The sequence below is a fragment of the Pituophis catenifer genome, unplaced genomic scaffold, assembly GCF_029215685.1.
Source record: "Pituophis catenifer annectens isolate HBS135680 unplaced genomic scaffold, rPitCat1.0.hap2 SCAF_5, whole genome shotgun sequence".
NCBI classification, from domain to species: domain Eukaryota; kingdom Metazoa; phylum Chordata; class Lepidosauria; order Squamata; family Colubridae; genus Pituophis; species Pituophis catenifer.
The window spans coordinates 7,012,201-7,024,571 of NW_027256885.1; the positions used below are offsets into that span (position 1 = coordinate 7,012,201).

The 12,371-nt window shown below is 39.8% G+C and overlaps 1 protein-coding gene across 1 annotated transcript in view; it reads right to left on the minus strand.

The window, feature by feature from the left end:
• ABCB8 (ATP binding cassette subfamily B member 8) overlaps positions 1-12,146 on the minus strand; it is a 28,124-nt gene extending 15,978 nt beyond the window's left edge. The window contains exons 1-2 of the mRNA XM_070944613.1: positions 12,032-12,146; positions 933-1,030 (exon numbers count right to left, since the gene is read on the minus strand). Of these exons, the coding sequence (XP_070800714.1) occupies positions 933-1,030; positions 12,032-12,084 (151 nt within the window). The 5' untranslated portion in view covers positions 12,085-12,146. The remainder of the gene's footprint in view (positions 1-932; positions 1,031-12,031) is intronic.
• Positions 12,147-12,371: the final 225 nt, after the last annotated feature.

Sequence of the window (12,371 nt, forward strand, 5' to 3'; positions counted from 1 at the left end):
CTGTCCATAGGATCTTGTTCCAGAACTGTGAAGGCTTTGTTAGATGTTGTTTGGCAAACTCTAATCTGGCCTTCCTGTTTTTGAGGCTCACCAATGGTTTACATTTTGTGGTGAACCCTCTGTATTCACTCTGGTGAAGTCTTCTCTTGATTGTTGACTTTGACACACATACACCTACCTCCTGGAGAGTGTTCTTGATCTGGCCAACTGTTGTGAAGGGTGTTTTCTTCACCAGGGAAAGAATTCTTCGGTCATCCACCACACTTGTTTTCCGTGGTCTCCCAGGTCTTTTGGTGTTGCTGAGCTCACTGGTGCATTCCTTCTTTTTGAGAATGTTTCAAACAGTTGTTTTGGCCACGCCTAATGTTCTTGCTATCTCTCTGATGGGTTTGTTTTGTTTCTTCAGCCTAATGATGGCTTGCTTCACTGATAGTGGCAGCTCTTTGGATCTCATCTTGAGAGTTGACAGCAACAGATTCCAAATGCAAATAGCACACCTGAAATGAACTCTGGGCCTTTTATCTGCACATTGTAATTGGGGTAATGAGGGAATATCACACACCTGGCCATGGAACAGCTGAGAAGCCAATTGTCCCATTACTTTTGGTCCCTTAACAAGTGGGAGGCACATATACAAACTGCTGTAAGTCCTACACCGTTCATTTGAGTTGGATGTACATACCCTCAAATTAAAGCTGACAGTCTGCAGTTAATGCACATTGTGTTTGGTTCATTCCAACTCCATTGTGGTGGTGTATAGAGCCAAAGATGTTAGAATTGTGTCGATGTCCCAATATTTATGGACCTGACTGTATAAGACATTCATCTAAAACAGACTGGACACGGAGTCTATCCTGAAACGTCCTAGATGCCCTGCCAACTGTGCCCTGGGAGGCGTCCAACACAGCCGATGCAACAGAGCTTCTACTCACTGTTCAGTGCCACGTTGGAGAGCCCCTGAAAGAACGCAATGCCCAGACCCAGGTTCATGTTGAGGCGGCTGGATATGTCCACTTCAGTTGCATATTCTCTGCAATGAAAAAAAAACAGTGAAATTGAAAACTCTGGCAGGGTCACAGCACAACTTTGGCAACTTTTAAGTTCCCCAGCCAACACGGGTTTACCGGAATGGATAGGACAAGGACAAGGACAAGAACAAATGTAGGTAGACTACTTTACCGCATTTGTGGATAGGGAAACTTTATTAGTAGATAGTGGGTGTGCAGTGAACATAATATATCACATTTTTTGTTTTAATGTTTATTAAGAAATTATAATAATGCAATTTTTATCCATCCGGTTACATAGTATGGAAAAAGAAATAAATACAAATTTCATATTGTACATATATAAATAATCTCTGCAGACCAGTTACATGGTATAAAAGAAATTGTGTTCTCATATCATTCTTAGTGTATATTTATATAATAATCTTTTACGATAAATTAGTAAATACATAAATCACGTCTTTTGCTTACCCATGTAACCTTTCCTTGCCTTATTATATTTCCTACCATCTGCAGTACATCTTCTCTTTCTTTTTCATTTAACTATTTGTTGTACTTGCTCTGGTCTTTTTCCTTTTTTTTTTATTTCAACTTCCTCTTCTCTAACCACCCGTACCACTTGTCCCATACGCTATAATAATCAGAATCTTCTCTGTCATTAATTTCTAATGTTAATTTATTCATCTCGGCACATTCCATTATTTTGCCAATTACTTGTTCCTTAGTTGGTATTTTTTCCTCTTTCCATTGTTGAGCGAAAGCGATTCTTGCTGCTGTTATTATATGCACTGCCAAGTATTTCTTCTTTTTTGCCATTTCCGTCTTAAGAATTCCCAGGAGAAGTATTTTAGGATCTAATTCAAAGGTTTCACCTATTATTTCTGAAAGCCAATTGCAAATCATCTTCCAATATTTTTTTGCTTGAGAGCAGGTCCACCAGCAGTGGTAAAAAGTACCTTGCTGGTGTCCACACTTCCAGCACTTTGGGTTTGAGTTAGGGCAAATCTTGGCAATCCTAGCTGGTGCTAGGTGCCACCTATAAATCATCTTGTACTGGTTCTCCTTGTAAGTGGTTGCCTTAGTAAATCTTATATTGTTGTTCCATATTTATTTATTTATTTATTTATTTATTTATTAAATTTTTATACCGCCCCCTCTCCCGAAGGACTCGGGGCGGTGAACAGCCAAAATTAAAAACACACAATACAAATATTAAAATACATTAAAACAAAATTAAATTATCTTAGGCTTCTCCAATTTAAAACCCCATTACCCATAAAATTCACCAATTAAAAATTTTTTTTTAACCCAGCCCGGCTTGCTGAAATAAAAAAGTCTTCAGGGCCCGGCGGAAGGTCCGGAGGTCCGGGATTAGTCGTATCCCTGGGGGCAGCTCATTCCAGAGGGCGGGTGCCCCCACAGAGAAGGCTCTTCCCCGGGGGGTCGCCAGCCGACATTGCCTGACAGACGGCACCCTGAGGAGACCCTCTCTGTGGGAGCGTGTTGGCCGGTGGGAGGTTATCGGAGGCAGAAGGTGGTCTCGTAAATAACTGGGTCCTAAGCCATGGAGCGCTTTGAAGATGAGAACCAACACCTTGAAGCGCACTCGGAAGACCACTGGAAGCCAATGCAGCTCGCGCAGGAGAGGTGTCACGTGGGAGCGCCATGCCGCCCCCATAAGTACCCCGCGCGGCCGCATTCTGCACCAGTTGGAGCCTCCGAGTGCTCCTCAAGGGGAGCCCCATGTAGAGAGCATTACAGTAGTCAAGGCGGGAAGTAACGAGGGCATGAGTGACCGTGCATAGGGAGTCCCGATCCAGAAAGGGGCGCAACTGGCGTATCAGGCGAACCTGATAGAAAGCCCCCCTGGCCACGGCCGTCAAATGCTCTTCTAAGGACAGCCGTGCGTCCAGGAGGACACCCAAGTTACGCGCCCTCTCCGTGGGGGCCAATGTCTCGCCCCCAATAGTCAGCGATGGCACCAGCTGACTATATCGGGACGCCGGCAGCCACAGCCACTCAGTCTTGGAGGGATTGAGTCGGAGCCTGTTCCTCCCCATCCAGACCCGCACCGCCTCCAGGCACCGGGACATCACTTCAAGGGCATCGTTGGGGTGGTCTGGGGTGGAGATGTACAGCTGAGTGTCATCAGCGTACAGATGGCACTGCACCCCAAAACCACGGATGATCTCGCCCAGCGGCTTCACATAAATGTTGAACAGGAGAGGCGAGAGGACCGACCCTTGTGGCACCCCACAAACCAAGTGCCTTGAGGTCGACCTCTGCCCTCCAGCCAACACAGACTGCGACCTGTCGGAGAGATAGGAGGAGAACCACCGTAAAACAGTGCCTCCCACTCCCAACCCCTCCAACCGGCGCAGCATGATACCATGGTCGATGGTATCAAAAGCCGCTGAGAGGTCTAATAGGACCAGAACAGAGGAGCAACCTCTGTCCCGAGCCCTCCAGAGATCATCAACCAACGCGACCAATGCCGTTTCCGTGCTGTACCCGGGCCTGAAGCCGGACTGGAACGGATCTAGATAGACGGTTTCCTCCAGGTACTGCGGGAGCTGTCGCGCAACCACACTCTCAACAACCTTCGCCAGGAAGCGAAGGTTGGAAACTGGACGATAGTTTGCTAAAACAGCTGGGTCCAGAGAGGGCTTCTTGAGGAGGGGCCTCACCACCGCCTCTTTCAAGAATGATCCCATTCTTCCAGATTTATATTCTTCCCAATATTTTTGGCCCATGCTAGCATTGGGTCTTTAACCACTTCTTCCATCAGGTCATATTCTACTAAGTAGTTATACAATTTAGCTAATAATTTATTATCTGTACTCATATTTAGATAATACTTTATTATCTGTACTGGGTCGGAGTGGAAGGACTCATAAGAGGAAAAAAGCGGCGATTGAAAGAGAGGAGGAGGTTTGACAGCTAAAAAGATCGCAGACAGGCCGGCAAGAAAGAAGGAGGAAAGATCGGCAAGCGGAACAGCGGCACTACCTTTTTGGATCTAACTTGCTGTATAGATCGAGCGCTGAGGACGTGGGAAAGAGATTCTGCTGACTGGAGAGGAGAACGACCGGAAATTTAGGACCGGAAGTGCAACCATACTTAATACCAACAAGAAGAACAACGAAGAGCTAGAGAGGAAAGAAGGAGCACCAGGAAGAGATAAACGGAACAATCAAACTTACTTTTACAAGGTGTTGGAGATCTTGAAGAAGCGAGAAGTAGAAGGGTGATATTAAATTAATGTACCTTTCTGCATAGACTCTAGCAAGTGTGGTACTTGAAGGGACTAAGGAGAGCTGAATTTAAATTTATATTAACACATATTGTTATTAGTTTAAAAATAGTCTAAAATTATAATATATACATATTTATTCTTCTTTCTTTTGCTTCTCTATACATTTAAAGTATTTAAAATATTTATATAAGTATTCAAAATATTTAAAGTACCTATATATTCAAAGTATTAAAAGTAGTAATACAACATAGCTAATTAATATATTTAAATATCTGTATAGACATATTAGAATCTACTCTCTTCTATTTATCTATTTATATACCCATTTATTTACATATTTATATATTTATATTTATATATCTACTTATCTATCTATTTATTTATTTATATATCACTTATTCATTAGATACTTTTTTGTCTTGTTTTTCTATTTTCCATTGCATAGAGTGGCTATTGACTGATCACTGTGTTTAATATTACCAAGGATTAATTTTTATAAAATAGTGATTTATTCTATAACTTCAATTAATTAAGTGCTTACTGATTGGACACTGAGTATTAATTTATTGATTATATATATTTGTACTGAAAGGATTTATCATTATTATTACCTTTTTTCTGTTTAAGAATTGAGAATCTAATTAATTAATATCAGGAGTTAAACTAAATAAGAAACACAGTTCCTAAATATTGATTAGTCAACAAAGCTAAGTAGTGGGCAGCATAGCGGAGAAAAGGTCGACTGTATTATTACTACCTGTTTTGTAAATTGGGAATACCCCAAAAAATTCTCTTCTTAGTCCTGGTAAATTAAGCAAGGGAAGTCAATTAGTGGATGACTGTTTGGAGAAACATAGAAAGGATAGTCAAAGAACAGACGAAAGTACTGAGGGAGATGACAAGTTTTGCATCCACTGTGGCAAAAACAGGAAAGAAAGTAACTCCCAGCGTATCAAGTCCCACAATTATAATGTCGTCCCCTGCAACCCAAAAATCGATAGAGGGGCTACCAAAAATCGAGAAATCATCAGTGATTCCAACAATGCAAGCGATGCAGTCGTCATTAGCAATGATCCAAGAGACAATGCTCTTAATGCAAGAGAAAATGTCTAATAACCATCAGGAAATGAAAACAGACATACAAGGCATTGACCAAAAAATGAGTGACATACAACAAGCCATACAAAAGAACGAACAGAGAATACAAAAAATAGAATCCAAGGTGGAACAACAAGAGAAAGATCTAGAGACAGTAGATCAAAAATTAATGGCCCAGAACAGAGATTTGGAGGACTCAATTACGCAGTTGGAAATGGATAGAGCTTCTTTCTATCTGCGTTTCCAAAACGTTACAGAAGACAAGGATGAAAATTTAGGCCAAGTAATGGCTGAATTAATAGCGGAGGTGCTCCAACAGGATACAGACGATATAATAAAAGAATTGGACGAGGTGTACAGAGTACAGACGAACTACGCTAGACGGAATAAACTACCCAGAGAGGTACATATAAGGTTCGCAAGAAAGAAAGTTAAGGATATCTTTTATAAAATGGTAAAAGAAGAACCGATCAATTATAAGGAAAAGGAGGTGGTTGTCCTGAAGCAAGTGCCGAGGAGGGTGAGAGAACAACGAAGAGACTACAGATTCCTTGCCACACAGCTGAACAAAAGGAATATACTTTTCAGATGGACCTTGCCGGAGGGTATGCTGATCACTTGGCAAGGGAGGAGAATTAAAATAAACAGTTTGGTGGAGGCTCAAGAATTCCTTGACCAACTGAGAGGGTCAGAAGACGAACAAAGTAGCAAAGAGGAATTGGAAGCTGTGATCACAGAAAAAGAACTCACCCAAAGAAGATCCCAAGAAGAGGTCCCGACGGGGAAAGAGAGCTCAGAGGAGAAAGAAAAGGAAGAGAAAGAAAGTAGAGAAGCAGGGAAGAAACAAAGACCTCAAAGAGCAGTCCGAGCAAACACCAACCTCAAATTTAAGTAAATTAACACAAGGCAAAAAGGATGGATGATTGGAAAATCCTATCAATTAATGTAAATGGACTTAATGATCATAAAAAAAGAAAAACCTTCTTTAACAAATTAGTCACACAAAATGCAGACATAGTCTGCCTTCAGGAGGTACACATTAAACAAGAACACAAAAAATATTTGGAATATAAAAAATTGGGGAATCTCTACACCTCCTTAGCCATGAAGAAAAAGAGAGGGGTGGCATTATATATTAAAAAAGAAATGAAGACAGAACTGAAATATGTAGACCCCAAAGGGAGATTACTAATTGTTGAAATTGAGAGGGGCAATTTGGCAATATTAATAGCAGCGATTTATGCACCAAATAAAAATCTGAAAGTTTTTCAATAAGACACGAGAAATAATAAGAGGATTAGATAACAACAATATTTGCATCATTGGGGATTTCAACGGAGTGGTCGACGCGAACAAAGATCACAAAAGACCCAGAGGTCAAAAGAAAAAAAGGAAAAATTTACCAAAAACCTTCTTCGACTTAGTGGATGAACTAAACCTTGTAGATATTTGGCGAACACTACACCCCAATAAAAGACAATACACCTTTTATTCTAACCCCAATAAATCATGGTCTAGAATAAACATGATGTGGATAAGCAGGAACTTGGGTATGGACATTGTATCAGCAGAAATCTTACCCAATACCTGGGCAGACCACAATCCATTGGAAATCAGATGGAAAAGTAGATATAAGAGAAAGAACACAAGATGGAGAATGAATACACAATTTTTGAGAGACAAAAAAAATATTGACAAAGTCAGGGGGGAGTTAGCAATTTTTTTTGAAGAAAATGAAAAAGAATTAATGGACCGGGGAATAATCTGGGATACGATGAAGGCCTATTTAAGAGGCCTAATGATATCATATGGAGCATATAGAAATAAAGAGAGGAGAGAAGTTCAAAGAACATTGCTAGAAGAACTGGCAAAGGCAGAGAAAGAGGCGCAACAAAACCCTGACAATGAAATAATAAAAGAAAATTGGATGAATATTCGTCATAAATTAAATATAATTGATCAAGAAAAATTAGCATATAATATTAAGAGAACAAAACAATATTACTTCGAGAACGCCAATAAGCCAGGAAGGTGGTTATCCTACAGAATTAAAAAAGAGAGAGAGAAAGGAATTATTCTCCAATTAGAAGACACCGAAGGCCATATCACAACTAAGGAAGAAGAAAAACAGGAAATAGCACGCGAATTCTATGCGTCTTTATATAAAGAAGAAGATATACCCAAAGAGAAAGTAAAACAATATTTATTGGAGGAGGGAATGCCACAGATTGGACAGGAGGAAAAAGAGATGTTGAACAAAGAGATCACATTAACAGAGTTAAAGACTGCAATTGCCAAATTGAAAAAAAACAAATCTCCGGGCCCGGATGGATTCCTAGGGGAATTATATAAAAATTTAGAATTAGAAGACATTTTACTCCCAAGAATGCTTGAAATTTTTAATGAGGCCTTAATGAAAAACAAAATACCAGAATCTTGGAGAGAGGCCTATATTACACTCTTACCAAAAGAAGGATCAGATGCCAAATTGATACAGAATTATAGGCCAATTTCCCTTCTTAATATTGATTATAAAATATACATGAACATATTAGCGGAAAGATTAAAAAGAATCCTCAATAAGATAATACATAGCGATCAGAATGGATTCCTCCCAGGGAGGCAAATTAGGAATAACACAAGGACAATTCTGGATGTGATAGAATATTACGAGGAACACCCGGAAAAAGAGGTGGCATTAGTATTTTTAGACGCACAGAAGGCCTTCAACAATTTGAACTGGGAGTTTATAAAGCAACAACTGAATATAATGGGATTTGGACAAAATTTTACAAACACAATAAACACGATTTATGAGAAACAAAGGGCCAATATTTTAGTAAACGGTGAACTCACCAAAACATTTCAGATCAGCAAAGGAGTAAGACAGGGATGCCCAATGTCACCACTTTTGTACATATTGGCACTAGAAGTACTATTGAAGAAGATTAGAGAGAGTGATCAAATTAAAGGGCTTAAAATTAGGAAAGAAACATATAAAGTTCAAGCGTTCGCGGACGATGTCGTTTTAATCATGGAAGAACCGGTGGAAACAGGTATACAAATATTGGAAATACTTGATAAATATGGAGAAGTAGCGGGGCTCAAATTAAATAAATCTAAAACCAAAATGCTCACCAAAAATATGACGAAAAACCAGAAGGAAACCTTGGAGAAATCTATGGGAATCCAAATTGTGAAAAAAGTTAAATATCTGGGAGTATGGATGTGGTCGACAGGTAAATCCCATTATCGTTTTAAAGAGACAAAGACCAAAATAATCCTGGAACAAAGTTTATTCTTTGCAAAGGGCCTTTCTCGCTAAAGTAGAGAAAGACGAAAATAAAACAATTTACACAAGTTTTTATAGTCTTCAGGAACGTCAGGATACACGTCAATAAAGTACCTTGGGAATCAGTTTCAGATCTTACATAACATCTTATATAACATATGCAGTACATAATTCCACCCTGGAAATTCCCCAATTCCCAACAGAAATACCCCTCAAAAACATCAATTGCGTACTTCCTTTAATTAATGAGGGCAAGTTAACCCAAGAACATATTTCCTTCAAAACAAACATCCTCTAAAAAACACAGGAATTACACACTTCCTTTCTCATGTTCTTAAATGTCAGCTAAATTATATAATCAGGTTATACAAGGTAAAACAAAACCTTAACATGATTTTAAAATGGCGTAACTCAGGTTATGCTTTTACAGGAATAATTCCTATTTTTCTCACAATGGATCTCAACAAAGTACCTGGCCCTCAAAGAGGATAACTATGTCCCCTTGGTAAAAAGCATTAAACAAGACTTAGAGAAGTGGGGGAAACTGCAAATTTCCTTCCTTGGGAGGATAGCGACAATTAAAATGAGCATCCTACCCAAACTGTTGTATTTGTTCCAAACAGCGCCAATTAAATTAGACAAATTTTTTTTTAGCGAATTTAATGCCACTATCAGGAAATTTATTTGGGGAGGAAAAAAACCAAGAATAGCAATCAGGAGTTTACAAGATAAAAAAAATAGAGGAGGGCTTGGATTACCTATATGGGAAACATATTATAAAGCAGCAATTCTTGTTTGGCTAAAAGAATGGGCGACTTTAGCGAACAAAAGAATCTTAACGCTAGAAGGGCATGATCTCCAGATGGGTTGGCATGCCTATTTATGGGAAACGGGAAAAAAACCAAAACACATTTCAATAAACATAAATTGAGGGATATATTGAAGTCAACGTGGGAAGAAATAAGACGAAAACACTACTCCAAAATTCCCTGCTGGCTTTCAACCATGGAGGCAATAATTTACCCAAACGTTTTGGATCATGGTAAAACTGTAAAATATAAAGAAATTCTAGATCAGCGGTTCTCAACCTGGGGGTCGCGACCCCTTTGGGGGTCGAACGACCATTTCACAGGGGTCGCCAAAGCCCTCTCTCGCCCCCCCCACATGCCTTCACTCACCCTCTGCCTCTGTTGGATCGCCCGGTCGCCGTTCGCTTACCCCGCCCACTCCCAATCTATTGCTGCCTCCGGAGTCCCAGCTGATGGCTAGAGGGAAAAAAAACTTTAAATTCTTGCTGCGGGGCTTCAAAGAGCTAACTGCAAAGAGGTAAATTCCTGGAGCAGATTTTTTTCCCTCTAGCTAGCTGAAAACGCGAAATTGAAAGTAAGCAGGCTGCAACGTGACAAAATGAGGCAGAGAGATTTCTTTTTCTTTTTCCTCACCAAAAAAGGTAGGTGCAAAACTGCAAACAATGGGAAATTTAGGGCAAAAGAGGAAAGTTCCAAGATTTTAAAACACAAAAGAAAAAAAGCTCTATTTAACTAGGGAATTGTAATAATCGAGATACTATTAATTGGTTAAGTTGTGGTTCAGAGGAATATATGGGGGAAATTATTTGGTTTATTATTATTGGTAAATATAATTAATTGATTTGTAAGAAATTGGATTGCATGGAAATAATTGGAATATTCATGTTCATATTGATTAATATACAAAAAAGATAGTTATATAACTGATTTATATTAAAATGTTGAATTTGTATTAAACAACTGTATTACATAATTAATCAATGTGAGGATGGATATAAAAAGATAACAATGCAAAGGGGTATAATATAGAATAGAAGGGAAAAATTGAATTTGATTAAGATTAGAGATGAGGATGAAGGGTAATATTGGTTTTTTAAAAAAATAGATGAGGAATAAATATGGTAAAAAGGAAATATAGAAATTGTAAATTTAATTGAAATGACTAAATACTGTGTTGGAAGAAATATCCTTCTGGGTTCTGCTCCAAGTGAGGAAAAAGACACTGGAAACATGGAGACTGCTTGGAAAGATGGTTTAATGGTGGACAGGATCACATGGCTTGATGGGGCCCATTGTGTTAGTTTCTGTTGCTATTGTGTTGCAAATGTCCTTTGACAAAGGATTGACTTTTTGCCTCTGGCCCATTAACAAAGGGTGGGGGCCAGGAAGGTGGGAGCTGCTTTGTCTGTAAAATATGCTTCTCCATTTCTCATCCAGGTAGGGAAATATAATATTCTGCCTTTTTAATATTTCCCAAAATATTTCATTCTTCTAGGAAAGGGGTGGGTGCTAACCTCCTACAACTGTTTAAATTTGTGAACCGGCCAAATACTCTGTTCAAAGAAAATACGTTGTATGTGTGTATGTGTGTTTCTAATTATTGCTATTTGTTCTCTTTGATTCTTTAAAGTTTAACAATTCATTCTTTATCTTAATATCTTAATATTTGTTTGGGGTTGGCTTTCTTCTCTTTCATCTTTTTTATTGTACAGCAATCTTTCTCCTCAAACCTACCACCTCTGTCTTTTCTTTCTTACTTACTTTCTCTTCCCCCCTCTTCTTCTTCTCCCTACTTCCTCTTTCTTTCTCTTTCTCCTCCTCTCTTCCTCCTTCTCTTACCTTCACTCCTACTCTAATTTCCCTTCCCTTCCTTCATCCCTCTCTATTGCTGTATCCTTTTATGCATATGGACTACTCAGAGGGCTGAAAAAGTTATTTTTGACTGGTCCTCGCACTTTTGACCAGTCCTCAAACTTACGACTGTCCTCACAATTTACGTATTTGCGCTATCTTGTCACCATGGTGAAGAGAAGCAGTTGTGAAATGAGTGACACGGTTGTTAAGAATGGTACAATGGGCATAAATGATGACCAGTCATAACTGCGAAGACCGGTCAAAAGTGCGAGGACCTGTCAGAAATCACATTTTTCAGCCCTCTGGGTAGTCCTTTTGGGCACAGGGACTACTCAGAGGGCTGAAAAAGTTATTTTTGACTGGTCCTCGCGCTTTTGACCAGTCCTCGAATTTACGACTGTCCTCACATTTTACGTTTTTTGCCCTATCTTATACCATGTTGAAGAGAAGCAGTTGTGAAATGAGTGACATGGTTGTTAAGAATGCTGCACAGGCATAAATGTGAGGATGGTCATAAGTGTGAGGACCAGTCAAAAGTGCGAGGACCTGTCAGAAATGACTTTTTTCAGCCCTCTGAGTAGTCCCTATACATATAGCCATGGCCACCCGGTCACATGACCAGCTAGCCACGCCCACCCAGTCACATGACATCCAAGCCACACCCACAAAATAAGCCATGCCCACAGAACCAGTAATAAAAAAATTTAGAACCCACCCCTGGTTGGGGGTCACCACAACATGAGGAACTGTATTAAAGGGTCGCGGCATTAGGAAGGTTGAGAACCACTGTCTTAACAGAATCGTAGACTCACGGAAAGGACCTCGGAGGTCATCCAGTCCCACCCATTACTTGCTGAGTACGCTTTGAGACTCATCGAGACTCTGGGCGGCTTACGGGAATGTTCAGTAAACCATGATTAAAGGTATTGGCATGACCTACCACTGTGTAATCGTGGTTTATTGAACATTTCCATGCGCTCAACAAGTACCGCAGCAGAGCCAGCCGGGCCAGCAACATAACGGCGACCGAAAGCGGCTCCCCTCACGCCCCCACG